The following is a 26,876-nucleotide window of genomic DNA, read 5'->3' on the forward strand; positions in this document are numbered from 1 at the left end:
CTAATTGTAATCAGCCAGTCACTTTTTTATTAGTCAGATTTGGCTGCTAGATTTTGTATTTCTACTAGCCCTTTTAGCTAGTCAAAAATAGCTACAGTGTACTCTAACAGCATTTGAAGAAGATCAAACTTGGCAACTAAATTATTTAGCTACTGTTGCTTCACAGGGATAGAAAGACGATAATTAAAAATGTCAAGAAATTGTTTGTAACAAATGTTTTGTTCTTCATACCTGCTTTTCACAAAAGCAATAATATCTTGTAGGGCAGTCTGACTGTTTGAATTCAAACCTACACTTGGGGCTAAATTGGAAGAATCACAAAATAATACAAATAGAATGAATCACAGCAAAAAATAATATCAAAAAATATCATAAGCATGGACAGTAAATATGATACAATGGATTCCTTGTAACATGAAGGCAAAATGTGTTAATTTTAGTGAATTTTAAAATTAAAAAGTTTTCTTGGGTTCCAGTGTACCAAAACTTTGTGGCTGTCTTTAAACTCAGTACCATTTAGTTGTTGTTTCTTGTTTTGGGGTGAACTGTCAGAAAGGTTCTAAAAAGGTGGCTGCACAACAAAAGCAGGCCGCCAGAATTTCATGATGGCTTCGCAATAATATCATGCAACCTTTACATCATTATCATACTTTCAAATTATGTTCAAAATAATAAAATAAGATTTTTGCATGCAATAATATTATAATTGCAGAACAAGTGATAGCCTGTGTTATAACCGACCTTCCCAAAAGAAAAAATCACAGAGGTCACCAAACTTGATTCATTCTGCATGTCAATCAGATGGTCTCTGTTTCTGTTTAATTTCTATTGTTTTGATACACTTTAATTTATATATCCTAAATTAAGCACTTTTTTTAACAAAAAATGTTGTACCCCTGAAAGAAAAGGCGACATATCACACCCCTACCCTCCCCATAATGGCCACCTCTCTACGTGTACAGCAGCCACTTTCCCCTGTCCCCAAAGTGACCGTTGTGGGGAGGTTTGACTGCACTAATGAAAACAAACCTAAAGTCGAACCTCCGGTTGCGACCCCCTCTTGTAAGCCGCCACCTCTCCTCAGCGACCAGTTTTCCAAAATACCAAAAGTTCTCAAGTCAAATCACTATTAATATTTTGAACCTCTTGTAAGCAACTATGACCACTTTTAGAGCTAAAAGTTTGAAATTATTTTTTGTTTTTAATCTCCCGTAAGTGACCACTTGACAGATAATAGAACGTAAATTGGATTTAATAAGGTGTTGTAGCATTATCGCATTCCCGGGTAGTAAAAAGAGACAAATATTTTCAATGGAAAGCACCAGATTTTCTCGAAATGGACTTTTTACATGACTAACACATTTAAAACATGGGTAAGTCTCTGCAGTTACCATATGCTAATGAGGCAAAATTTTGACCCAATATGGTCTAAGCTCTCATAAGCGACCACCTCCTGTAAGCGACCACCTAGGCTTGACAATCCACCGTAGGAAAAAAGATGGCAGATGTACATTTTACCACAAGGTCTTACGAACCTAACACAGCCTAAAAGGCACAAACAAAACCAAATTTTTACGATATACGTCCCTGTACGAAGGACATTAAGCAGCCTAGGTCTGAAGATTGTATAACATTTCTGTGCATTTTTATGAACATTGTTAAGGTTTTCGTGCGCTAAGAACTATTGGTAAATGTACCAGTCGTCATCTTTTTTCCTACAGAGGATTTGGGTGGTCACTTATGGGAGGTTCGACTGTAGTTGCTATCTACAATAATTATTATTAATGAATTATTCTAATATACTGTAGGTCAAGAAAGATGTCATACATACCAGATTTTCTCGAAATGGACTTTTTACATGACTAACACATTTAAAACATGGGTAAGTCTCTGCAGTTACCATATGCTAATGAGGCAAAATTTTGACCCAATATGGTCTAAGCTCTCATAAGCGACCACCTCCTGTAAGCGACCACCTAGGCTTGACAATCCACCGTAGGAAAAAAGATGGCAGATGTACATTTTACCACAAGGTCTTACGAACCTAACACAGCCTAAAAGGCACAAACAAAACCAAATTTTTACGATATACGTCCCTGTACGAAGGACATTAAGCAGCCTAGGTTTGAAGATTGTATAACATTTCTGTGCATTTTTATGAACATTGTTAAGGTTTTCGTGCGCTAAGAACTATTGGTAAATGTACCAGTCGTCATCTTTTTTCCTACAGAGGATTTGGGTGGTCGCTTATGGGAGGTTCGACTGTAGCTGCTATCTACAATAATTATTATTAATGAATTATTCTAATATACTGTAGGTCAAGAAAGATGTCATACATACCAGTACCATGGAAGATCAGCTTGAGATATGTTATCAGAGGACAGGAGGTTATATGCAGCACCATCCCTGGCCCATTTCTGAATACATTGAAGGTGAAGAGTTGAGAAACATTGGCTACAATTCCATACCTGAAATGAGAAAATTCCAAAATTCATATCCTGACACATAATGAATGTCTAGGGAAAATCAACAACAATAAGCCAATTGACTCACTACTAAGTAATATATATTGAAAACTCTGAAAACACATTCATTTTGTTTATAACTAATTTGAGAGAAATTTTCAAGCAAGTTGTTTTGTTGGCGGTTAATTGGCTGTGTTAGTTGTCAGTTCTTCCCAATCATGTTGTTCAAAAGGTGGATAAATTGATATTATCCAAGTGTTGGATGAACCAGTAGCTCAATATATAATATGGGTTATTGACCAAGTGTGAGGTCAAGATGACTGGATATTGGCCAAGTCCTTTTTGCATGCTTATGGACCGAGATGGAGTGAAGGTCTACAAACTTGTGAAAAAGAATGAGGCCAATATCCAGCCATCTTAACCATACAAGCTTGGTAAAAAAAAGGATTTATTATGTGGACAAAGAACACTAATTTCTTATGGGACACAGGCTTTTGGCAAAATTTTTTCTTGCAGAACACAGCGGGTGGTCCCAGGTAAGCAAGATAGCACCATCTTGCCCGCTCAAGTAGCCAATCACAGCACAGGATTTGGTTCATCTTGCCCACTCACTATGCTAGCCATTTTATAATAAAGCTTTATAGTTAGCATAGGGTGTGTTCTTTTGGCAAGACTTGTTTTAAATGACTTTGGCAAACAAACACAATCAATCTCTCAGGGAATGCTGTTAACTTAGGGTGTATTCCTTTCGGAGGGTCTGAAGGAATCCACACTGGACAAGTATTCACTGGTTTGTTTCTTACACCATGATCCTGATCTGGAGTTCAATCAAGTTCAATTAAGTTGAATTGATTAACAATAATATTGAAGTTGGACTTGGTTCAGTCATGAAGTTACACTGTTTTGGGAAGTACTTCAAAAACATCTCAAATTCCTCTTGAAATTTACCCAAAATCAGCCACAACACAATTTTTTTATTATCTTGACACGGCTGGGTTGTTCAAAGCCTGGTTAAGCTAACCCAGGATTAGTGTGAATTTTGATTTCAGTTTTGTAACTCTTCAGTTAGGTTTTCTGTTTGCATTTTTTGTCCTTCGATTCTGAGTTTGAATAGTCTAAAATTACACCAAAAATAAGCAGTGAAACACATTTTTATACAAGAGAAATCAGGAGATTTGACAGTTATTCCAGGAGACCACGAAAATTGGCCGTCATCAAGAAGACTCCCTGAAATTCAAGAGGACTGGAGGTCTTTGACACGACATACATGTACTTACTGCATCAACGTGCTTGATAGAAGCAATGCATATTAAACACACACTAGATCCAGGTTTGCAGGAGTCTATTAAATACTGAGCAGTTTTGTTTAGGCCTTCTTCACTGTCTGCAAACAAGATAGCAATGTCCTGATAAGTAAAGAGAAGTTAAGTGCTGGTCAATTGCGGTATAAGTACAGTCGAAGCCACTAACGGCCGCCTCTCTATAACAGCCATTTTTTGTGTCCCAGCAAGACTGTACATACATACATTCCAACTGCCAAAAAAAATCTCTCGACATGATCTGTACTGTGTGTCGTTTGTCTCTGTTCCTTTTTAGTTTCTCTGTTCTTGATATATTATTTTGATCATGCATATTTATTGATATTGGTACAATAAGCATGTTTTGAAAAATATAAGAATGTTGTACCCCCCAAAAGCGGGTAACCTCTCTACAACGGCCACTTTCCTCTGTCCCCAGGGAGACCATTGTGGAGAGGTTCGACTGCAAAATGGTATCAGCTAGGTGAAGCTGAGGGGAGGGGACGGGGCAACAAATTACTAGTTAACTCCAGTAGTGTTTTCTCGACTAAACGTGTACTTATTTGATCTTGTAAACCACTCATCTTTCAAAATTAATTAATAATACCTTGTGAGGTATTTCTGTAGTTCTTCAACGTGTTGTTCAATATTTCACTGTCATTAATTTCTTCGTCCTCTGAGGAGTCTTCAAATTCGTCGTCCACTCTTTCCAAGTATCTCTTCGCAGACTCCTTTATTTTATTTGCCTTTTCCTGCCTCTCCTTGGAAGCTTCAGGCACCTTGGGTGAATTTGTACCGCCATTTTCAGCTTTTCTGGAATTTCCCCATTTCGCGGGTAACAAATGTCCGCGGCCACCAGATTGCCCTGCCGCCGGATTGGTACCTTTTTCTTCATTTCCGCGGCCTCTACCTCGACCTTTTCCAAGAAATAACGGTCTTTTGTCCATTTTTGTTTCTAATATAAGTGTTTAACGCAACATTTTTGCATGTCAAGGAATCAAAGCGAAAAATAACGACAAATAAATATTGCACACGAGGATAGTACTCTTTTTTCTGTTGAAAGTCTGACGCGAGCCTTCTCAAAAGCAGCGGACTACAGCTATCGCAAATTTCTACGTCGTGTAAAACTCTACCACAGGAGAAGAATACGGTAAGTACTTGGTGTAAGACTACGTATAATGCGCTGATTCACAGATAAACATGGCCACAAGCTCTGTGAGGAAATGTTTCGTTTTCCATTTCTTTGTCGTAGCCGTGTATATTATGTAGTAAGGGAATGTGATGTTTTTATTTTTAAAGAGAGCCGTGTATTTATTTTCGTTTTAAACCTTGCGTTATACAGGGTGGTAGCAAGCTGGGTGAAGGAGAGAGGGAACATGCGTTGATTTCATCCCTGCACTCTCTTTGTAAGGAACACGATCGTGAAACAGCAAGACAGGCAATCGAAACGCTATTGACACTTGCAAAGTAAAATAATTTTAGTGCTTATTAAGTTAGGGAGGGTGTCTATATGATGGACATTTACGTATGGTTTTTAAAGTTTGTCTTAGTTTTTCTTGTAGTTCTGTACTTCTGTTATAAACAATAGGGCTTGCTTGTTTTACATGGAGTCTTGCTCGTTCCGCAAAGGGGTTGTGGTGGGGGCGGGACAGATGGTAGAAGGTGATATTTTAAGGAAAGATTCGAGTTTGATGAATCAATGAACCATAGACCTGTAAATCAAAATATTCTTGGTGAATTGCAGTGCTTCCTCAGTTTGGGAATGATTTCATCTCATTCACTTTGTTCACTGTGTGTGAAGCCCGCAGATGATAATTATCAGGTTGCTCAATGGATAGACAACACTAATCCACTAGAAAAGTGCACACACTACTCCATCCAATTTGTTCAATTTATCCAATTTATCCAATGGTTAGTTTATCCACCGTTTGGCACCAGATTAAATCGCTGCCTAATAGACAACAGTTTACTGTGCCCTGCCAACGGCAAGCAAATGTCATGGTTTTCAAAAATTCTGTACACCACTGAATCTCTTTGGAAGGTTTACTAACTAAAAATGTTAAACTGAGACCTTCTGAAGATAAAAACAACAACAACAACAACAACTTCCCTTCTCTTCCCATCTTTCCTGTTTTTCTTATGTTTATTTTCTCCCCATCTTCCCTCAAAAGAGTTATAAATTCTCTTAATATATTTTCAAGTCCCACTGATCTCATTTTACTTTACTCCCTGTATTTTATTCTCTTACCTAGCAACATCATAAAGTCGCCCATTGATGAAAAGTACCGCAGGGTCAAGACACAAAACAAATCTTTTTCATCCAAAGTTTGGTGCTTACCGGAGGCCCAGCAGTTTCTTCATCACTGGGGATGGATTGAGGTGTGCTGCAGACAGTGAATTTTATAATTGAAGGGGTGTAGGGAATAAGGACTTAAGTGACTGTTGATGAAATTTTATTCTATTTATTTAATTTTTTATCATTGTTCTCTGCATTGTTATCACTAAGAACTTTCTTTTTAGCTCTTACTTTTGTTACTCTACACTTAGAGCAGATCTCAATAAGCGCTATTTAAATATCTATTATCATCATCATCATCATCATCATCATGGGCATCAGCATCAGCAGTATCATCATCAGCAGCAGCAGCTGCAGTCACTGCTGCCACTGCTGCCGCCGCAGCATCAGCATCATCATCATCAATATTGTGAAATGCCAAACTCTCCTTGTGTCTCATAAGAGAATAAAGGCAATCTGGAAGGAGAATCTCGCAATTTATCAGAAGTCACTTAGGGCTTTTTTCCAGGCACCCCTTCAATTAATCACAGGTGACCCAAGCTGCTAGAATCAGGAATCAGGAATCAGGTTCAGAGTTACCTTCTGTACTAATATGTAGGCAAGGCAAGATATATGGGTTAGTCAATCTGGTTAGACTTTGGCTTCAAACGTTTTTGGTTTCAATGTAGACCTCAACAGCATCTTGGTACAGAAGCACAGACCCAAAAATAACTTGACCTCATGCTTGTTCAATAATTCATGACTTACTTTTCCCCTTGTGAGATATTACACATTCATTCATCTTAGAAATTCAGCTTCTTTTTTCACAGGAAACTGTTAAAGTGTTAAACAAAATGTATGAAGTTATTGGTGAATTCTTGTTTGAAAATAATGTTAGTAGTTGCTTGTGTCAAAAATTATAATTTCAAGTTCAGAAAAGGTTTAAAGCTGTTAAAAGTAAGTACATACACTACAAATTGTTTTAGAATTCCCAATTGTTTTCAGAATGTAAAAAATATGTCTTTCTTTGTCTACAGGTTGAGGAATGTGTTGTTCTTCCATCAGACGAGGATATCCAGCTGGTCAAACAAATATTATTAAAGAAATTTAAGTGAGCAGACTTAAATCAATAGTCATAGAATGCTAATTAAAAATTAATTTAAGTCTCTTCCAAGTTCCTCTTGAAAGCCATGCAGACAGACCTGTGCAATGATTGAGTTATGTCAATGATTGCCCAGTCTCTTTATGATCTAAAAAATTATGGCCAGTGAAGCATTTCTGACAGAAGCAGTTTGGAAGCTTTCTCTTATTAGATGAAATGAAAAATGTCACTTCATAAGTGCTAATAATAAACTGTAACTCTTACCATGAAAATGTTTACCAGAGGGTTTCATATTTTTAATTGTTTAATTTTTACAGTGCTATTCCTTCAAGATCAAGTGGAGCAGCCTCTAAATCTGAGCCTGTAAGTTGTTTGTCCTTCAAGTGGCAAGATCAAATTCAAAATTCTCCCAGGTACCTTTAATTGGTTTATCTTGCCACTAGCACTATTGGTCTTTTTCACACCATGTAATGCATAAGACCTCTACAAACCTATCAATTTTGCAATCAATTTGTACATATCAATATTATTACATCCATCCATAACTGACTTTGGGACCCAATGTCTCAGCTATTCTAATGGCCAAATATTTTAATCATTTCACGACTCCCATGATGATTATTTCATTTCAAAGTAACTATTAAAATGTTCATGTGCATGCATCATTCCAGCTCACAGAGAAAGAAAAACAATTACAAGAAGAAAGAAGGAAACTCTTAGAGAGGAAAAAGTTGGAAGATCAGGAGAAAGCAAGAATCAAGGCACAGGTACAATGTATGTCTTCTATGTGTTGTACACTTTTTGCCTTTGACTGGCAAGGGAGTTAAACGAACAAGTGAACTTGACAGAACATTGGTTGACTGATACTTATTTCTGTTATATCCTTTGCACAGATTGAAGCTGACAGAAAGAATTTGAAAGATAGAGAGATCAGAGAATCTGTAAGTTGAGTTGTAATTATTAAGAAAAATATTTGACACAAATTGCACCTGAATTTCGTAATAATATGCAAAATTATAATTCCTGAACTATAATGACTCCACATTTCAGAAAGCAAAAAAACTTGGCAAGTTTGGTGGAAAGATGACAAAATTTGAAGACATTGGTGTTGACCTGAACAAGGTATGTACAAAATATTAAAGTTTGTCTCAATCTCAAAAATAGGTATCCAAAGGGTACTTGTGCACTGGCTGTGAAAGTTGAATTTGAGAGTAAAAGATATGTAACAGAATAAAATAAGAAACAAAATCATTTTATAATTAGGTACTTCTGAACGATGAAATCTGTGTACAACAAGATTTGCATAAGTCAAAATATACAGTTTTTGTTACAAATTAATTTAAGTTCCCTGGCCAAGGCTATGTTGACAATTATTTCAGAAAAAATTAAGATATTTTTATGGGATTAATTTGTTTTTCTTCCTGTTTGTTTACTTAGTTTCTTAAGAGTTCTTTTTGTTGTTTCAGGGAGGTGGATGAGGATAGTTTTCTATTGGGTCAAACCAATGATGCAATCAAATGAAAGACATTAGCCACACAAGATGACGACATTTCTGGAAAAGCTTATACAAGCCTCAGAGATGTTTGATGAGGGGTGGAAATCCTCATTGTATAACTTAATAAGTAATGTATCAAACAAGAGACAGTGTTTCATTGGGATATCCAAACACTGAGAAGAGAGTTGAAAACATGCGTGCAGCAGAGTGTTGATGAAATTTGACGTGTTTGGATAGCCGATGAAACACTGTTTCGAGTGTTTGATATATCTTTTCAATTGAAACATAAACTACTGAGTAAATGGAGAAGTAAAATGGTCAAAATCAATGCTAATTAAGACCGGGGTGTCCAAACCTCCTTCACAGTTGTGACTTTCTTTGTTTTAACTTGATAAATTCATGAGTTTGAGAAACTTAAATAAAACAAGAAGATCTGTTAGATCTTATAACCGTGCTTTTAAAATGTTTGCTTACCGCTACAGTTGCAACGCAGTGCACATTCCAAAGCATGATAATAATAGCACTATTAACAATACCTTTCGTTCTTAAGTCATGATTAAATTTAATTGGTGTTTTCCATGAGTAAAGGGCTAGCAAAGTAGTCACACAAGTCACATAATTCAAGACTTCCATTATCCACGGCTACCTTTAGTACGGTGGTTATTTCCCTACCAATGACGTAATCCTTGCATGTTCTGACATGTTCTTTGCTTGGCTTGCAAATATTTGATTTTCCTTCTGATCACCGAACTCGCTGCGATGAAACAGTCAAAGAATTTACTTCATTTGCCTAAAACCACAAGAAATACTCACAAAATTGCAAGTAAATTGATGACCGTCGCTTCTGCCAAAATAAACTAGTAAACACTAGTAAGCAAAGTAAACACGGTCTTATTCATCAGGTAGCGAAAGTGAAAGCTGCAACATCAGCGCATTCCATGGCTGATGTAATACCTTTTTTTTAGCGTATTTATTATTTCCCTTCGAATCCAACGCTTTGATGAAACCAAAAGAAAATATATTTTACCCAAAGTAAAGAAAACAATATCCAGAACATTGTCCTTGTATTAATGTTTCAACAGCTTTTGGCGAGTAAACATCCCAGGTTGTGTCATTCAAAGGTTGGCCGAGTGGAAGTTTGGGTCTGGTCACCAACAAAACTAAAATAATAATAATAATAATAATAATAATAATAATAATAATAATAATAATAATAATAATACAAAAACCACGGGTAAACCATGAACCGCACTCGGCCCATGGCCGTGCGGTTAATAATTTCAGAGGACTTCTAGCCGAGACACAAGGATATTCTTAGATATTCAGGGCAAACTCGTTGGGGGAAAAAGGTGAAGGACAGAAAAAAATAACAAAAAAAAAAAAAAAACATTTTAATGTGTGTGGACTTTTTCATATACTTTAAGACTTCTTTGGGTGCTGGTCGATTTAACAAAAATGGCCAATTCCATCTTTGAGACATTCCTGCAGGAATCGTGGTAGTTATATACATCGTGTTGGACTGGACAAGTGTTTTGATGAATGCAACTACCATGATTCCCTGCAGGCGTGTCTCAGAGAGGCAATTGGCCATTGCCATATAGCTGGAGTTAAGTTCAATCCAGCATGTGCTCTGATTGGTTGATTTATGGTCACATGGATGTGTGAATCTGCCCTGATTGGTTGATTCATGGTCACATGGATGTGTGTGAATCTGCCCACTCCCCCACTATGTTTGGCTTGGGAGTAATTTGTCTTACCTTATTGCTTTACACTAAGTTCCAGCTATATTACAAAACACTTACCAGTAATTACTGGTTGATTTTGAAACAGTTTTGTTTTCCCCTGAATTAACCCTGGAAATGGCAAGATTCTCAGGAAAACAAAACTAACTGTAATTAAGTGATTAAGTGTATAATTTATTATAGTTTCATTATACTTGTTTCCAAATGATTTTCATTTGCAAGGGTTTAAAGACATTCTAATGGAAGTCATTTCTCAAGGAGAACAAATCATTTTACACTTCTAACAATGATATTCCAGTCTTTTTACAAGGGTTGTGTATTGTTAACAAGAATAATAAACAAGACAGGTTTCAGTATGTTTGAGAGTTGTTTATTTTCTATTCTTAGAATTATCTTTTTACACAGCAAGATGGAAAACAGCTGAATGAATCATTCAAACCTGAAAAACAAAAAATAACTATTAGTTTCCATGTCCATGGCCTAAACATATTTTTAACTTCTTACAGTTGTGAATGCAATGATACATGTAGCTTGAAGAAACAGTTGTCTTGCAACAGTGTCTCACGTAGATTGTTACCTGTGTGAAACTGGGCAACAACCAGCGACACTAATTTCTGAGGTCTCTTGGACAAAAAGGGATGGCTTATAATTCAGGCTGGCCAGTGGAACAAGTTTCAGAGAATGTCGTTTATAGGAGCCTGCATCATGTTCAGGGCTTGAGAAAAGTAACCTGCCATAGTCCCTGACAAGTAGATTTTCCTTCTGGGCAAGTAACTTTTCATTCTCACTTACCCGATGGGCGAGGGATCAGGCAAGTCATGTGCCAACTAAAGCATTAAAATATCAAACTAAGACTTGCCCAGGGCAAGCAAAATTTGAGAGCTACTTTTCCAAGGGCAAGTCGGAATTCAAGTTTTTTCAAGCCCTACATGCTTTTCATTGTTGTTTTTTCATTGTTGCAATTCAGTAAAAATATTATCAAATACAGTGGAACCCTGTTAACCTGGTCACTGACAGGCCACAAAAATCGCCCATATTAACAGGTGGCTGTATTAAAAGGGTTCTGAAATAAGAAAATGACTGACTGAGCTTTTGTTCAGGCCAGAATTAAGAGGCTGCAATAATGAGATGGCCTTATTAACGAGATGGCCGAAAGGCAGGGCTCCACTGATAAAATTAAGGTTCCAATTTAAAAGATATAACTTAGTTATAGCAGATGAAACATACCTGGTAACTCTACATATTAACAGGTACTGCAGGCTGTTCAGGCTTTCCTCCCTTGTGTTCAGACATGGGGGTGGCTGGTACCACTTCCTCTTTTGGCTCCACAATGCTGACATGATCTGGAAGAGGCTTCTTAGGCCCAGTCTTACCAGTGGGGTCCCATGGAAGCATGATCTTTACCTTGATTCCAAGCACACCTGATGATATCAAAGTCTTTCATTGAAAATAATTGTAATACGAGTCTTGCGCAATTCTTGCAAAACCCAGATCAATAAGCATCTTTGTTGAGCCACTAACAAGATTTTTCTGTCAACTTTGAAGTCTTTATCAGGGTTTTTATAATCAGCCAATTAAAACCTCTAACATACCTAAATTTAAATTTAAATTTAAATTTAGTATGCTTCGGCCTTCTATTACATATAAAGAAAAAGAAAAAGAAGAGGAAGCAAAAAAAAAAAAAAAAAAAAAAAAAAAAACAGACAGCAAAACAAAACAAAATGGCCAGGGGAGCTGCTACAGCTTAGCCAATTACAGTGGCAAAACTATGGAATGCTTTCACATGATGTCAAGACAGCCACGTGGGCATCCCAAACAAATACTGTGGGATTTGAACTGTCCTTGTAAACACTTTCTCCTCAATAAATTTACATGACTTCTGGCCACACGAGTGAAAATGCCCTATTAATTGATAAAACTTATTTATCGATTGAAGTCTTGTTTAACTTTTTAGCCAACATGCTCAAAAACCTGGCCTGCATTAATACTACACTGTAGGTAACTGTGGAGCAAATTAAATAACAATTTTGCCAAGGCTACTGGCTTATGCAAAGAACCTGTACTTGCCCATAGCATGCTAATTTTAAGATCATCAGATATTCAAGGAAAATAAATGGACAGATAGTTTGATACCATCTTAAGTACATGTATATAACGTCTAATGTGAACATACCCTGCCTGAGGTAGACATGTCTGATGGCAGTATCCACATAATGATTGGTTGGTTCTCCACTGTGGATCATCAGACCGTCGACAAACTTCATGGACTTGGCACGCTGACCACGTAGCTTTCCAGATACAACAACTTCACAACCCTTGGCACCACTCTCCATGATGAATCGAAGTACACCATAACAAGCCCTGTCAAGCAATCACAAGAAACTTTTACTTGAAGAGAAATAAGATCCTACATAATATTTGATGAAAGGCTTGCACCACTGAAACTTACATCGTCTAACAATTACTACAAAAGTTTTCACTTAAAAAAGAGTTTTGTGATGTCTTACCTACGTACTGCAAGTCCACCAATCAGCTTGTACCTAAGAGATTCACACTGGGCAATAGCGCACAGACCTCTTGTTGCCACTTTTTCAGCATACAACTAATAGAAAAGCAGAACTAATGATTAGAAATTTTGCTGACAATGTATCTGTACCAAGTAGTACCAGCAAAGAAGCAGGGAGACAACTTTCTCCAACTCTCTTTTTGTTTTATCATTAAAAGCTGTCTGTTAGGAAAGGTTAAGTCTGTTCCAATGTTATGGATTGGTGGAGCCAGCTTTTTGACTAATTGTCGTACAGTTTACTGTTGCCATTTATATCCATTGCCATTTATACTCTTGAATGGAGAGAACAAAAGTGACAATAACACAACACAACTACCCTGAACAGCACTGAAACAAGGTGCACACAGCCTGGACAAATGATGATTTATAGTCCAATGCCCTCTCCTCACCCTCTCACCGAACACTTTGTTCCACTTATAATATGTAACCTAAAATTTTTACAACATACTCTAAAGATCTTGAGTATTTACCTCAACAGTTCCCTCAGGGAAGCCAAACCTCTTCTGTACAACAGATGTTAGTTCACGAATGCGCCTTCCCTTCTCTCCCAGAACATTCTGTGTCCTGGTGGCCAGGATAATGATCTCAGTTCGGATGGGAGTAACTCGAACCTCAACACCACTGTAACCATCTTCCGCTAATTCACGAGTCAAAAACTCGTTCAGTTCGGCTTTGAATACGCCATCAGCAACAAACTGTATGGAAAAAGTATTCAGAAAAATGTCTAAGAAAAATGGAACACTCTACTAGCTCTTCTGCAAGGGACTTTAAAGGAAAATGAAGAGAGAAAATGCCAGGAAGGTATGCTCTAGCTATGTTTGTGGTCCTTATCGATGTAAGCTTACATGTAAGGTTATTATTCATTTTCCAAAACTGAATTATCTTAAACAAGAAACCAGTAGATTCACGAGATTTGAATTATATCAAACTGCTACAGCAATATTTTTATTTACTTGGGCAGAAATAAGCTAGGATCAGTCCTATAGGGTTTGATTTCTGATATCTAGACGCCATAATACACAGGCACCACAAATTACGGATGCTTCGACTACAACAAAATCCGCTTGAATCTTCACCGTAATTTGAACATCACTTCCTAATAATACCCCGACTAGAGTCCCAAATAATTTCTTTTCACTACAGCGTAGTAAATATCCGAGATAGTCACTTCATAAGAGAGATTTCGCCAATTTTCCAACCTTCTTTTTCTTGCTGATTTGAGCCGCCATGATGACTGCCACTAAAAGAGGACAATCCCATGGCTATTTGCGCGCTTCATCACCGTGAACGCAGGCGCAGTAAAGATTATTCCACCATGTTGACGAGTCGGTGTTTTCGTTCGATTTCGAAGCTTTCTTCTTCTGCACGCTTGGTGGTAGGTGATAATTTCCATTAAAAAGTTAAAATTTGCACTCTGCTGAACAGGATCTTTCTACTTGCAGCGTCATGCTTCGAGGCTGCAGCAAGGAAGCTGCAAGGAAGGTAAGACGTTACATAAACTTGATCTATGAAGTTTACAATGCAACGCACGTGCTCTCGGTGTAATATTTGTATTCTTAGTCAGATCTGTAAAATAGCCGCTGATCTGTATTTATTAACATTCACAGGGCTGATTCTCCAGAGTGGACTGTTAGGAAGGTCACCGACGAGTAGTCAATTGTAAGTGATAGCAAGAAAGAAAGGACTGGAACTAGCCGAATGAGTAGCCTGCGTAGCAAGCGTTTCTGTGGGGTTCGGGAGCAAAGAATTACAACGCGAAAAATGGAGCGAGTAAAAGAGGGGGGAGGGGGAGGGAAAGGAAGGAAGGAAACGCTTGCAGACAAACCCCTGGATTTTAAAAACCGCCCACTTGGCCTTTCATGCCTGCGCACACTGAGATTTCGTGCTGTCATCGGCTGTCATAAATTAACCAATAAAATCTTCGGCCTTCCGTAGCGGAAGTGAACTTTGAACCAAAATGAACTTTGCTTGTCAAAATATGTCTGAAACAACGAGCGCATGGTGGGATTGGAGAAATCTCGATGAATTAAATTTGGTAATTTATAATCAAGCTATATTTCTACTCAGTCCGTCTAAAAGAAAGGACTGTAAGGGTGAAGTTTTAGCACAAATCTGCCAGAAAGTTAAAATGTGAGAAGTATTCCAGTCGCATTAGTGATCCTTGTGCTCGCATGATTCGAAATCTTGGATCACTGTATTCATTCATCCAGGAATCGATACAAAGTAAAATTAGCAAGTCAACTCCCACAAAGGCAATTCCAGCAAAGAAGCATTTGCTGGAAACGCCAGATCTGCAAATTGGTTCAAGTGTTATCGCCTGCAGCAAAAACAAATGACGGAAAGTCTTCTCGGTAAACTTTGGAATTTGGGCAGGAGAGGCTTCAAACATCTGAGAGGGGAAATAACGATAATCTTGACCAGTATCTGAATAAAGATAATCTTCCCCTAGGCGGCCTCCAAGTCAAAGTTGTTTATAAAATGTCGTCGTAAGAATTCCCCACAACAAGACGACTAAATTTTTGGTAAGGCAAATATATGACAAAAACTGGCGTGCTGCAGCTAACACTATAACAAAACATTCATCATACCCAGAGGTTCTAAATGCTGTTAACAAAAATGCTTCTAATAAAATGTCAGAGCACCTACGACAACATGTTGCCATGTAACAAGCCAGACAAAATCACTAGGTTTTCCCACGCAGTAGTGCGAATTTTCTGTCCCGTGGTTTATTATCTTGTCCTTGGCGCATGTGGCATTCAAGAAAGTGATGTTAAAATTAAAGGAACAGCTGCAAATTGTGTCGTGCTTGCTTCTGCAATAATGTGCAGGCTTCGAAAAACCAAAGCATTGCACTACAGGATTTCTACCGTACTGTCAAAGCTGACGACTAAATCCTCGTTCAGCGAGAGAAGTTAAAGTGTTTTGGAGCCAAGCTTTGAACGCGTCTTCCTCTTTTGTCTGGCACTAAAAGGTATTAAACTACCTTTGATTGACACATGTCAATAATAGTGGACCAGCCCAGCCAATCACGAGCTCTGTTCACTGGCGAACGGAGATTTTCAAAATCCAGGGGTTTGTCTGCAAGCGTTTCCTTCCTTCCCCTCTGCCATCCCCCTCTTTCTTTTTTTGGGTTCTCGCCCCATTTTCCGTGCAGACAAAACACCGAAAATCCCGTTCCTCGGTCTTTCTTTGCTTCCAAACCCCACGGAAACGCTTGCTACGCAGGCTACCGAATGAGTGACAAGCCTTTCTGTTTGCTCTTCAGAGATTGGTTGTAATTAGTCTGTTCTGATGTTTTAAGCACTACTATCAACCAATCAGAGACTTAAATACAGAGCTCTCTGTAGAGCATTGTAATTGTTGATTTTCAAAATTAATACCATCCATGTGGGGGTGAGACGGGCATCTGTCTACCTAGGCCATAGTGAAACAAATTAATCACACCAAATATGTTACATTAAGATTTTTGGGAGAACAAACAAGCCAGACAGAAGCACTGGTCCTGGTTGTTTCTTGGACAAATATAATGTAATGCACTAGGATCCATTTGTTCAAAAAGTGAATAGCATTCATTTATCTACTGGATAAATTACCATCTTAAAGGTGAATTTCACTAAAACCAACCAAGCCATCCACTGGTGATTTTATGAGTAAAATTGATGTTATCCTTGTTCTGGAGTGACCAAGACCAAATAAATCACTATCTAGTGGAAAGCAAAGTATCATTTGTCATGAATGGGTCTTGCAACAAATTAATCACTAAACTGGAAAACTTTAAACAATTATTTTGCATCCTCACGATTACAATCCCACTACAGTGCTCACTTCTGAATGTGTGTCTCACTTGCATGACACTGAAAAGGTACAATGTTCAATCTTCAGATTTCCTGGAAGATCAAGTTTCAATGCCACACAATGTAACACCATTGCCAGTGACATCATCCACTCTTTAACCATTCAGGGACTGGATAACATTGGTCAACTTTCAGAGCTACCTCTTATTGTGCTTTTTTTTTTCCAGAAAATGTTCATGTGCCCTCCCACAGAAGGCTTTTTGGTTTAATATTCCCTTCTTTGCATTCTGGCATACATTTCCTTATAGAAATTGGCAAGTTTGGGGTTCCAAGTTTGGGTTCTTTTTAAACTTCACTTATTTGCTAAATTTGGTATGGTAAATCAAGTGGGGAGGCTTTTTGTTTTGTTTGAATGAAAAAATCTGAAAAGAGAATTGCATCAGTGAAAAGGTCCACTGAGATATCTGTATTCTGCATGCATGTATGTAATATTATTCAAATTATATGACTGTCTTGTTTTCTGACAGGCTTGCAACACAAAGCAAATTTGGCAGGCGCTTCACCAGGAGCCTCTGTGTGACAACAGTAGCATGTAAGTACAGTCGAACCTGTGTTAAGCAGCCCTGTATTAAGCGGTCACCCTCTATTAAGCGGTCAGTTGTCAAAGTCCCGAAAATTACTTCCCTTAATTACTGTAATTTTGACCTCTATTAAGTGGTCGCGGTCACTCTTTACTAAGTCCTTACGAGCTGTTTCTATTGTCTTGACCTGTATTAAACGGTCACTTTGTAAAAGGAAGCCACTCAAATACTAGTGCATACAGTTACAAATAGCACACCAGGTAGTTGATTTCCTTGTTTATATCGCCGGATATTAATGTTCCTGCCTTGAGGTCAAAAGTCTTGTCAGCATTGTGGATCGAATTCATCTTTCATTAATTTCTGTTTAAGCCAGTTACACAACAAACTCATCCCCTTGAAAATGATATTCACATAGCACTTCTAGACCATAGCAACCTCCTCTGTTTAGGTGCTTCCCTTCCGTCATTAACTGTGATATAAAATGGCATTTTCACTGTGTTCTGACCTGTATTTTGTACAACCTGTATTAAGCGGTCAGCCTGTATTAAGCGGTCACTTAGCCATTTCCCGAGGGTGACCACTTAATACAGGTTCGATTGTAATAAGTTCTTTATTTGTTCAGGGAACTTTTTCTTGAGTTTTTTCTTCTTGTGTGGGAAGGGGGTGGTGGGGAAAGGAGCGTACTTCCTACTTTTTGGACCTTATACTTCTGGCACCTATCTGGTGGCTGCCCTTTCATTAATGGTTTCCACCTCTTCGTGGAACAGTGTACTTTTGATATTGCATAATATTGTTCAATGAGACGCGATCTATTTCCTGCTTTCTGTAGAGCTCTTCCCCTCTTTACTCCTGGTCCCCACCCCCCCTGTCACCCTCTTCTTCTGTCCTCTCTGACCTGTGCCAAAGCCAGACATGAAAGTACGATACAATAAATTATCAAGACATGTCAGGACTAAACTTCATGAATAGAAGCGAAATGATGGTACGTTTGGTGAAATGATGAAGAGATGTTGGTAAGCTTGCCATACTTATCAGACAGTCGGAAAGACTATCAGTCACTGATTGGATCTGAACACAGGACTTCCTAAAATACCAGTTGGATGCTCATGACCACTGAGTCCCTTACAAGGGACTGAAATAAGTAGTCTTACATTAGAACCTGCAATTACACTTACCAAAAGCATAAATGGCTAATTTTGTTTTTTTTACATTGTCTTTTTGACTAGGTGATATTGCCAGAATACCTGAGATGCTAGCTAATGTTATGACTGAAGGCGCTGGAGTCGACTCTGATGTAGCTGATGAAGACGAGGAAATGTCAAGCACTGTAAAAAAGGGGAAACATCGGCGAATCAATCCTGGATATTAACATTAAACACACTGCCAGTACTGACTGTGATTTAAAGTGGAAGGTCCTTCACAATTCTGCAATCCTTGCTTTGGACTTAATCTCTCATCCTGAAAATTAAATGCCCTTGGGTTAGACAAACCACAGCTGGATGGAATAGTGGATGGCTTTTATTTTTTTTTTTTTATTTCTCTCTCTATCTCTTTTTGAATCAGTTGTTGAAGTCAAAGTGTACTAGTATCCTATGCAGATGTTCTTACAGCTCCTCATGCAATCTTTCCTCTTTACAACAAGCCCTAAGGATGTCTGCGTAGGAGGCTAACGGTGTACCAGTAGGAACTGAGGCTGCCACTATTACATTGATTATGCATTGCTGCAACTTTTTTATCTCTCTCTACATGGCAGCAATGTAGAGATTAAACATTGTGCCAGTCAGACTGTTTTTCTCTTTAGTTGCAACAAGTTGCCTTCTGTTTCAAAAGGAAAGTTGTCTTATCTGCTGCAAGTGTGAAATTATTTTGAAACTTACTGATGGATTTGTTTAATATAACTAATAAGATTCGATGAAAACTAGTGAGGATTAGTAAAATGTTTAAAAGAGACATTTGCTGTATTGATAAAAGAAATTACATGTACCATCCCTAAGATTTTATTATACTTAGAATTTCAATCTGTTATTTAAATTTTGATGGTGAAACTGTGGGCAACATCTCAGAATTGATTTTATAATGTTGATACAGCAACATGGAAAATACAATCTTGACAAATGTTAGGCTTGATTACCGGCTGCTGTTCAGGAAAGGAGCCCCTGCTAGGACCCTCAGGCACCGGAAAAGAACTATTTATTTTTAACCTCCAAAATTATAGGCTATCAAGTGGGGAAAAGAGTGAAGATAAGGCATTGTTTTAATTTGGCTCTGATGCATGCGTCTTCACAGGTTCGTTTAGTGCAAAATAAAGTAGGCAGGCTCTAGGATGTCATGTTGAAACTTTTTAGTTAAAATGAAGGATGCTGTTAAGTGCCAGCATTTAGCTTATATGGGCTTGTTTCAATGAAAGCTTTTTTTTATTGATCAATGTATTTTCACTTTATCTTGTTTTACTGTAATGACTGGCAGTGTCTTTAAGAAAATTGTATGACTTCTAACTTCGTAGTTCTTATGATTTTGTGTAACTGATTAATAAAACATTGTAACTTTTTATTCTCAATTGTTTATTTATTTTTTTCATTTGTCTGAAACATACCACACTGACTTCCTGATCACCTTGATTAGTAAACAAAGAATTCTAGAATGCGCTTTGTTTCCTGTTTCAATAGTGTATTGTCTTTATTTATTCGCAGAACAATAATTGTCTCTTCTTTACGGATGCCTAATTGGAGAGACGTCTAACATTGCACGACTCAAAAGTCGGGAGGAAAATCGTCAGGGGGAAAGCATGCCATTAGAAATGTATGTCCATTACTTAATTTAAACTTTGGAGTGCCCCATTGGGAAAAAGGAAAGTAAAATATTTGGTCAGGAAAAAATTCGAAGAATTCTACTGAGAAGTGCTTGATCCGTTCGAAGCTTCGATCAAAGTTATCAATGGATAGTTCTTTGAGCCAAGTGTGCATAGGTACAACGATGTTGATTTCTTGTATCACTTTGCTAGTTTCGCTTGGAAAAAATATACATTTGCGCTTTTATGGAAGAATTTTAACTTCTGATATAAAATCACATTGGAAAATTTGTGTTGCATTTTTTGGCTCACGCGAGGCCGAATTTGAAAACGTCTGTTTTGGATTCTTCTGAACATGTGATGTCGTGCACGCCTGACGGTTTTCATGCTGTTTTTTTCTATTGTCTGCTAGCCAATCAAAATCGACGTCCTGACAACGCCCACAACACTCCCCCATAACACAGCAGCAAATCGGCAAAGCTAAAGCAAGCCGGGAAATAAAACATACATTTTATTGAACAAAGCGGCGTCGACAACAAATATTTCGCGAAGGACATCATTCTGTACAGCAATGTTTCTACGAACCATAGGGAGTAGATTTTCAATTCAGCGAGGCTCACGGCTTCTACGACGAGTCCCTGTTAGATGTATAACTGGAGTACAACAGTCTGCCATCATAGAAAATGGCGACACTTTGGTGGTAGGTAGATTTGTTTATCGTTTTTGCCTTTGCTCCAAAGCTGAAGGTCGCAGAAAATACCTAACATCGCTCTCTTTAAACCTCACAATTCTTTTCCTAAACAAATAGTTTGAATAGTATGAACGTTAGTGAGGGATTATGTAAGGAAATATAGTGCGCAACGAGTGCTTGGAAGTGGATACAAAACCGGTAACTAGGGTTTTCACCTTTTCGAATTGTATTCGCGTTCGGTAGAAAATTCTATCGTTCTTCCGGCTATACAGATGAAAGCTCCTCAGAACTAGCAGCCTTGCCAAGTTTGGGAGCTCGAATAAAATCGAAAATGTGGCCCAATAAAGTAGGAATTTAGCTACAGATGAGTAATTTAGTATTTGTGCAAATTTCTGTGAATATCAAATTCGCCCTGCATGAACATGCTCTCGATTTTTGGCTCATGTTTGCAAGCCCGGTTTTAAAACGTTTCTGCAGCTTGACATGTTATGCCAGCATTCTTTTGCTGCAAATTTTAAACGTAATCGAAAGAAAGAAAGAAAGACTGAAAGGTCAAGTGAAGACGTCGGCGCAAACAGTCAGAAAAAGGAACGGTCGTGATGTTGTGTTCAAAACACGTCACTGCGTATTAAACTAAGCACAGTTTTGCACTACTCTGACGAGCCTGCGCAGGCATCTACATGTACATTTATTGATTTTTTTTTTCCACAGAAGTAATTAAGCAAGAAGCTGAAGTTTTCCACTAGTAATCCCGGATATTCCGCTTGATTTCGTTCGACAAAACGAAACATTGCATGTCGTTGGCCTGCGCCTAGCGTGACAAATCATCACCAAAGCGAACGTGTTTATTATCTCCTCACGCGAATCGATCACTCCACCAAGAAAGATTGCGTAATACATGAAACCTAAATTTTGACGAATTAGAACCGATCAGAAGTATGCATTGGTCGACTGGAAATGTTTGGGGATGATTTTTTCCGTCGATTTGTCTAAATACAAATTCTACGGAACACATCAGTTTGTTACTCGACGCCGCCTCATGATGGGGTTGGATTCGGCTATTAACATACTTAATTGTCACAATCGATTAGACCAATGTATTTTAATTTTTAACAAAATTCTAAGTTCCAGTCGGTTTCTCTCTTTTAACAGAAGGTTATGGGCGGGCTAAATATTTATTATTGAGATGATCGCAAATAAAGAAACATCTGTGATTAGTTATAATATAAAATGGAGGAATTGGAGGCCGAAAGGGAAAGGGCAAAAAAGCAATCAACAAAATCAGTGTACTCTATTCTTTTTGTTTTCCTCGCAGAGAGTGCAGTTTTTCCCACTGAAAGTGAAAGCATTGCTCCGATCGCCCGGAAACACCGTGCCATGCCCGGCTATCCAATCAAATTGTGACGTGATTTCTAAGAAATCTTTTTGGCCTGCTCGGATGACCAAAAATTACCCACATTCCTGGAAGGAACAATTGTAGCGTACATTCTTTGGCTCGAAAAGGAAAAATCTGGCCAGCTACCAAACTAATCAAATCTGAGAACAAAACGGATGGACCCGTAAAACCTGGGACCATTCCCAAACTATCTTTGTTCTCGGTGACAGGGTTGCAAGATGCGCACGAACCTCTATTATTTTCTCGAAAGGTACGTTCTAGAAGATCTTTGTGTGGAGCTGTGGTCGTTTCCGGCAATTCGGGCAGATCTTTATTTTGTGTCTAAGCAAAAGAAGTTCGTACGTGCTCCTATTTCGCGTGACTATCTGGGAATCCTTGACCTTGACCGATGGCACTGAATCTGGTAACTGATTGGCTTTTTCTTGGTTTCCGCGTCTGACGTCATCGTCTATACTAATATACATATTTTCGTTTCGCTAGTCAAAGCATGGTTTTTTGGCCCCCTATTTTTTTTTTGTTTTGTTTTGTTTTGTTTTGTTTTGTTTTGTTTGTTTTTGTTTTTTTCTCTAACAGCAAAGTTCCATGAAAATTCTTACTGCTCAGCTAGCGCTGTCCATCAACCCGTCAACAAACGTTTACTTGCTTTCTTTCAGCCGCAATTATTTCGGCTAGTGTTCATCCGCACGATTGCGTGACTCGTCACCAGGTGCGCATTAGTGCCATCACGCAATGCCTCTTCTGGTGAAATGTTGCGTGAGCACCTAAGCGGCTTCGATGGAGAAACCTATAAGAATCTCTCTCGTATGAGATAGTCCACGAGATTCTACAAGACCATCAGTAACTGATCGTTATTGTATTTTGAGGCTTAGTGTATTATCCGAGAGTAACATGACGTCAATTAAAGGTTGTTCTACGTTTACGAGTGCTCGCGCTTTTCTTCTCAAGAAAGGACGAAGAAGTTTAACTCTTTAGAAAACTCTTTAGATTGCTGCTGCTGTATGACCTTAGTTTGTCTCTTAAAATTTTATAAGTATCTCGTGCAACGGTTATTTTAATCTGTTCTTCTCGGGCAAATATTAGGCTCCGTGATTGATCGTAGCGCGCGGAAAAATGCATTTTATGAAGATCATTTGTTTACGTAATTTGTCGTTACGGTCTAATTAGTTTCTGGTCGGCTCTACCAGGAAGATATCTGGTGAATGTATTACCCCAGTGGAATTATCTTTGTAAAGATTTTTAGGAGAAGTAATTGGATACTCGCGAAATCCAGTTTAAGCCTTCTTACCTCGAAGTTCGGAAGTCCACCCACAAAGGTAAACGTGCTTCGTTCGACGATAAAAATTCAAGAATGCCAACTAAGTGAATCTGACATAACTTACATAGTGTGGTTTTGGTCAAAATGTTTCTTTCATTTTTAAAACTTAAGGTTGGATATCTAGCACGAGTTTCGTGCTAGATATCAAATATTTCAATACATTCTACTTCAAATGCAACAAGAGAAGATTAAGGTAATTCACCTTGATCTTCTCTTGACTTCGATCAATCACAACTAGCAGGATTTTTCATGGATTGAGAATAATTTGTTTTCATTCGTGCTCTGCATAATTGCAGATTTGCACGTTGTCGTCGTTTGACTACAACTACCAGAATTCCTTTCGTTTTTTTCTTTATTATTTAAATTTTGAAGACCAGTGGGGTTTAAACAACAATTGCCCTAATTAGCCCAAGAAACAGAAAACGTGAAGGATTCTGGTAGTTGTAGTCAAATGACGCCATCATGCAAATCACCTATTACGTTTCGCTTGGTAATCATGGTTCTTTGTCCAAGCAGATCCTACATAAGGAGAAGATGTACTTGTGTTAAGAGTATATAGACTTATTTAAATTAGTGGTAAAATTTCTTGTTATTCTCCACAGGAAGGAAACATGAAGTTCAAAAGTCTAGATGACTTTATGAGCCACGTGGTCACGAAGAACCCGGGGGAACATGAGTTTCACCAGGCCGTACATGAAGTGGTAACTTCCCTGTGGGACTACCTTCAAGCAAACCCCGTGTATCTCGACAGTAACATATTGGAGCGCATCGTGGAGCCAGAAAGGGTCGTTATCTTCAGGGTTCCTTGGAGGGATGACCATGGAGAGGTCCATGTCAACAGGGGCTTCCGTGTGGAGTTCAACTCAGCCATTGGTCCCTACAAGGGCGGGTTGCGCTTTCATCCCACCGTCAATTTAGGAATTCTCAAGTTTCTCGGGTTCGAGCAAGTGTTTAAGAACAGTCTCACGACTTTACCCCTGGGAGGCGGAAAAGGAGGTTCAGATTTTGATCCCAAAGGAAAGAGCGACAACGAAGTTATGAATTTCTGCCAGTCATTCATGTCAGAGCTCCAGAGGCACATCGGTCCGAATACGGATGTGCCTGCCGGGGATATTGGAGTAGGAGGCAGAGAAATCGGTTACCTGTTTGGCCAGTACAAGAAAATACGTAACGAGTTCACCGGGGTACTGACGGGAAAATCTTTCAGCTTCGGAGGAAGTATGCTGCGCCCGGAAGCCACTGGCTACGGACTGGTGTACTTCACAGCCGAGATGCTTAACACGCGGGGCGAGACCCTTAGAGGAAAAACCGTGGCGGTGTCAGGATCGGGCAACGTGGCTCAGTTTGCCTCGGAGAAAGTGCTGCAGCTTGGCGGCAAGGTTGTGACCCTGTCGGACTCACAGGGCACTGTGTATGACCATGGTGGTCTGGACAAGGAGAAGATAGAATACGTCAAGTGGCTGAAAAATGTCAAACGCGGCCGTATCAGCGAGTACGTGGAAAAATTTCCTGACGCGGAATTCTTCGAGGGGAAACGCCCTTGGTTTGTGAAGTGCGACGTGGCGCTACCCTGCGCAACTCAAAACGAAGTCAACGCAGAGGATGCGCAAATGTTGGTCAACAATGGATGTTACTGTGTAGCAGAAGGTGCTAACATGCCATCAGATCCTGAAGCTATCGAAGTATTCCAGCGTAATAAGATCCTCTACGGGCCTGGTAAAGCGTCCAACGCCGGTGGAGTGGCAGTGTCAGGTCTGGAAATGTCACAGAACAGTCTGCGCAGCGCCTGGACTCGAGAGGGAGTCGACGAACGTCTACATGACATCATGGAGAGCATTCACAATACATGCGTCATGTACGGCACATCGAAAGATGGCAGCTACATCGATTACGCTAAGGGAGCGAATATCGGAGGCTTCATAAAGGTCGCTCAATCAATGCTGGAGCAAGGAGTTGTTTAGGGTCTTATAGCAACGTTGAACTGCATGACTAATTTTATCGTTGACGAATTCTTCTCTTAGGAGAACTGAATACAGTTTTTTTTTAAGTAGACGAAAGCATGTTTAACAAGCTACGTTCAAAAGTCTTTCAAATTAATCATACTTAATAGAGTGGACCTTGTAGTTAGTCTATATATAGTCCTATAATTTATTTATCAGATATTGCGTTGGTTGTACGTAAAACGAACTATTTCACAAGCCTAGTCTGTAATAATACTAAGTTAGTCTAACTTTTACTTAAATCGGCTTTATGTCTTGCGGCCGTTCAATTTTACACAATATCAAGGTTTGACTTCTTGTTCATAGGTCTTTGTTCCAGATACAAATTCAAATGTAATAAAACAAGAACGAATAGCTGTTACCAAGTAACAAGCACGAGATGTAGATAAAAATGTAACTTTGATGATTTAATGACTTCTTTTTAGCCTGAAATTTAGGCGTCTCTTGAATGTGCCATTTTTCCAGAGTGTTTTTTAGCAAAGAAATTCACTGTAAATATTATGTATATTAATCTCGTGCGTTTGTAAAGTTTTAATAAAACGCCGTTGATTCAAGGATTGGTAGTGTAAGTGGGTGTTTTTGTAAATAAATAAATGAAATGTACGGTATATCATTTTTTAATGAACTATCTAAGACAACTTATGGACCAGAAGACAATCTTGTTGCGCTTGTTTCATAACTGAATAACAAAGGAATCCTTCTAAAAATCAGAGCCCCGCATTTCATCTTCTCAACAAACGGTCTTCTTGCCTACTCGAGCCGACGCGCCCGCCCAATTAAATTTGCGTGCAGTGCATAGAAGATTCGACCCGAAGAAAAATTGCGCATGCTGATCACGTGGCTCACGGAAGATTCGTCTAGTGCTTCTGATTGGGTGTTGCTATGTTACGAACATTCGCAAGCAAGAACCAATCAGAAGCACTGTACGGAACTAGTTATGCCATAAGTGTCACAACACTAAACTGGGAGGAGATGGGAGGGATAAGCTGGCCAAACAACACAGCTGTTTTTCTGTCTTTTGTTTCACGCCAGAAACCCCGTGTTCCAGACTAGGGATGGATAAGCTACGAGTTCGTATCTCACCCTTTTTACGCTTGGAGATCACTGAGCATGGAGTTTGCGTCGCAATGTGTTTTATCCTGTGTTATCCTCCTGCGAAAACTACCGGAGGACTTGTGTTATGTTTGCAGAGTAAGAATCGTGACAGTCTTCAAGTATCTCCTGAGTATCTCGTTCAAAGGGAATTGACAAAAAAAAGCAACCACACATTCAATTTTTAAATTTTTTTTTATTGTTTTCTACTTATGTCTCTCTCTCTATATCTTTTTTTCAGTTGCGTTAAGTCAATAGGTTCTGTATTTTTTCCCG

At 38.7% G+C, this 26,876-nt stretch overlaps 5 protein-coding genes across 7 annotated transcripts in view; 3 read left to right on the forward strand and 2 right to left on the reverse strand.

Moving 5' to 3' along the window:
- LOC110066932 (NF-X1-type zinc finger protein NFXL1-like) overlaps window positions 1–4,850 on the reverse strand; it is a 22,029-nt gene extending 17,179 nt beyond the window's left edge. Inside the window, exons 1-4 of the mRNA XM_089273029.1 lie at window positions 4,371–4,850; window positions 3,743–3,849; window positions 2,341–2,468; window positions 232–301 (exon numbers count right to left, since the gene is read on the reverse strand). Of these exons, the coding sequence (XP_089129155.1) occupies window positions 232–301; window positions 2,341–2,468; window positions 3,743–3,849; window positions 4,371–4,710 (645 nt within the window). The 5' untranslated portion in view covers window positions 4,711–4,850. The remainder of the gene's footprint in view (window positions 1–231; window positions 302–2,340; window positions 2,469–3,742; window positions 3,850–4,370) is intronic.
- A 45-nt stretch (window positions 4,851–4,895) lies between these two features.
- On the forward strand, window positions 4,896–10,733 carry LOC110066879 (UBX domain-containing protein 6-like). Of its 2 annotated transcripts, XM_020774135.2 has the most exons (9): window positions 4,896–4,978; window positions 5,106–5,230; window positions 6,016–6,142; window positions 7,076–7,149; window positions 7,458–7,503; window positions 7,812–7,907; window positions 8,034–8,081; window positions 8,191–8,262; window positions 8,607–10,733. In XM_020774135.2, exons 1-9 carry the CDS (start codon window positions 4,964–4,966, stop codon window positions 8,616–8,618), a joined length of 615 nt encoding a protein of 204 aa, XP_020629794.2. In that variant the 5' UTR covers window positions 4,896–4,963; the 3' UTR covers window positions 8,619–10,733. The 2 variants fall into 2 exon arrangements, with proteins under 2 accessions (XP_020629794.2, XP_089129164.1); XM_089273038.1 differs by lacking the exons at window positions 8,191–8,262; window positions 8,607–10,733 and having other exon boundaries at window positions 7,812–7,914.
- Window positions 10,726–14,242, reverse strand: LOC110066881 (small ribosomal subunit protein uS3). The gene is made up of 6 exons (XM_020774137.2): window positions 14,143–14,242; window positions 13,414–13,638; window positions 12,885–12,979; window positions 12,551–12,738; window positions 11,605–11,798; window positions 10,726–10,816 (listed from the first exon to the last, which is right to left on the reverse strand). Exons 1-5 carry the CDS (start codon window positions 14,170–14,172, stop codon window positions 11,614–11,616), a joined length of 723 nt encoding a protein of 240 aa, XP_020629796.1. The 5' UTR covers window positions 14,173–14,242; the 3' UTR covers window positions 10,726–10,816; window positions 11,605–11,613.
- On the forward strand, window positions 14,187–19,875 carry LOC110066882 (uncharacterized). Its single transcript, XM_020774138.2, has 5 exons — window positions 14,187–14,318; window positions 14,386–14,425; window positions 14,551–14,602; window positions 17,265–17,329; window positions 18,545–19,875. The coding sequence occupies exons 1-5, from the start codon at window positions 14,202–14,204 to the stop codon at window positions 18,685–18,687; spliced, it is 417 nt and encodes a 138-aa protein (XP_020629797.1). The 5' UTR covers window positions 14,187–14,201; the 3' UTR covers window positions 18,688–19,875.
- Window positions 19,876–20,572: 697 nt separating this feature from the next.
- Window positions 20,573–26,116, forward strand: LOC110066880 (uncharacterized). Of its 2 annotated transcripts, none has more exons than XM_020774136.2 (2): window positions 20,573–20,806; window positions 24,111–26,116. In XM_020774136.2, the coding sequence occupies exons 1-2, from the start codon at window positions 20,678–20,680 to the stop codon at window positions 25,467–25,469; spliced, it is 1,488 nt and encodes a 495-aa protein (XP_020629795.1). In that variant the 5' UTR covers window positions 20,573–20,677; the 3' UTR covers window positions 25,470–26,116. The 2 variants fall into 2 exon arrangements, with proteins under 2 accessions (XP_020629795.1, XP_089129162.1); XM_089273036.1 differs by lacking the exon at window positions 20,573–20,806 and adding an exon at window positions 22,308–22,443.
- Window positions 26,117–26,876: the final 760 nt, after the last annotated feature.

This window comes from Orbicella faveolata, unplaced genomic scaffold (assembly GCF_042242905.1).
Source record: "Orbicella faveolata isolate gen_17 unplaced genomic scaffold, um_ofav_v1 contig_35, whole genome shotgun sequence".
Lineage (NCBI taxonomy): Eukaryota > Metazoa > Cnidaria > Anthozoa > Scleractinia > Merulinidae > Orbicella > Orbicella faveolata.

Excerpts from the sequence above, each read along its gene's own strand:
- LOC110066879 (XM_020774135.2), top strand. Across the intron at positions 7,150-7,457 it reads ATATTATTAAAGAAATTTAA|TGCTATTCCTTCAAGATCAA; the intron begins GTGAGCAGACTT and ends TAATTTTTACAG. Across the intron at positions 7,908-8,033 it reads AAGCAAGAATCAAGGCACAG|ATTGAAGCTGACAGAAAGAA; the intron begins GTACAATGTATG and ends TCCTTTGCACAG.
- LOC110066881 (XM_020774137.2), bottom strand. The coding sequence starts at position 14,172 with ATGGCGGCTCAAATCAGCAAGAAAAAGAAG. Across the intron at positions 12,980-13,413 it reads TCCCTGAGGGAACTGTTGAG|TTGTATGCTGAAAAAGTGGC; the intron begins GTAAATACTCAA and ends CTTTTCTATTAG. Across the intron at positions 11,799-12,550 it reads ACATGTCTACCTCAGGCAGG|GTGTGCTTGGAATCAAGGTA; the intron begins GTATGTTCACAT and ends TGATATCATCAG.
- LOC110066882 (XM_020774138.2), top strand. The coding sequence starts at position 14,202 with ATGGCTATTTGCGCGCTTCATCACCGTGAACGCAGGCGCAGTAAAGAT. Across the intron at positions 14,603-17,264 it reads TCACCGACGAGTAGTCAATT|GCTTGCAACACAAAGCAAAT; the intron begins GTAAGTGATAGC and ends GTTTTCTGACAG. Across the intron at positions 17,330-18,544 it reads CTGTGTGACAACAGTAGCAT|GTGATATTGCCAGAATACCT; the intron begins GTAAGTACAGTC and ends CTTTTTGACTAG.
- LOC110066880 (XM_020774136.2), top strand. The coding sequence starts at position 20,678 with ATGTTTCTACGAACCATAGGGAGTAGATTTTCAATTCAGCGAGGCTCA. Across the intron at positions 20,807-24,110 it reads AAAATGGCGACACTTTGGTG|GAAGGAAACATGAAGTTCAA; the intron begins GTAGGTAGATTT and ends TATTCTCCACAG.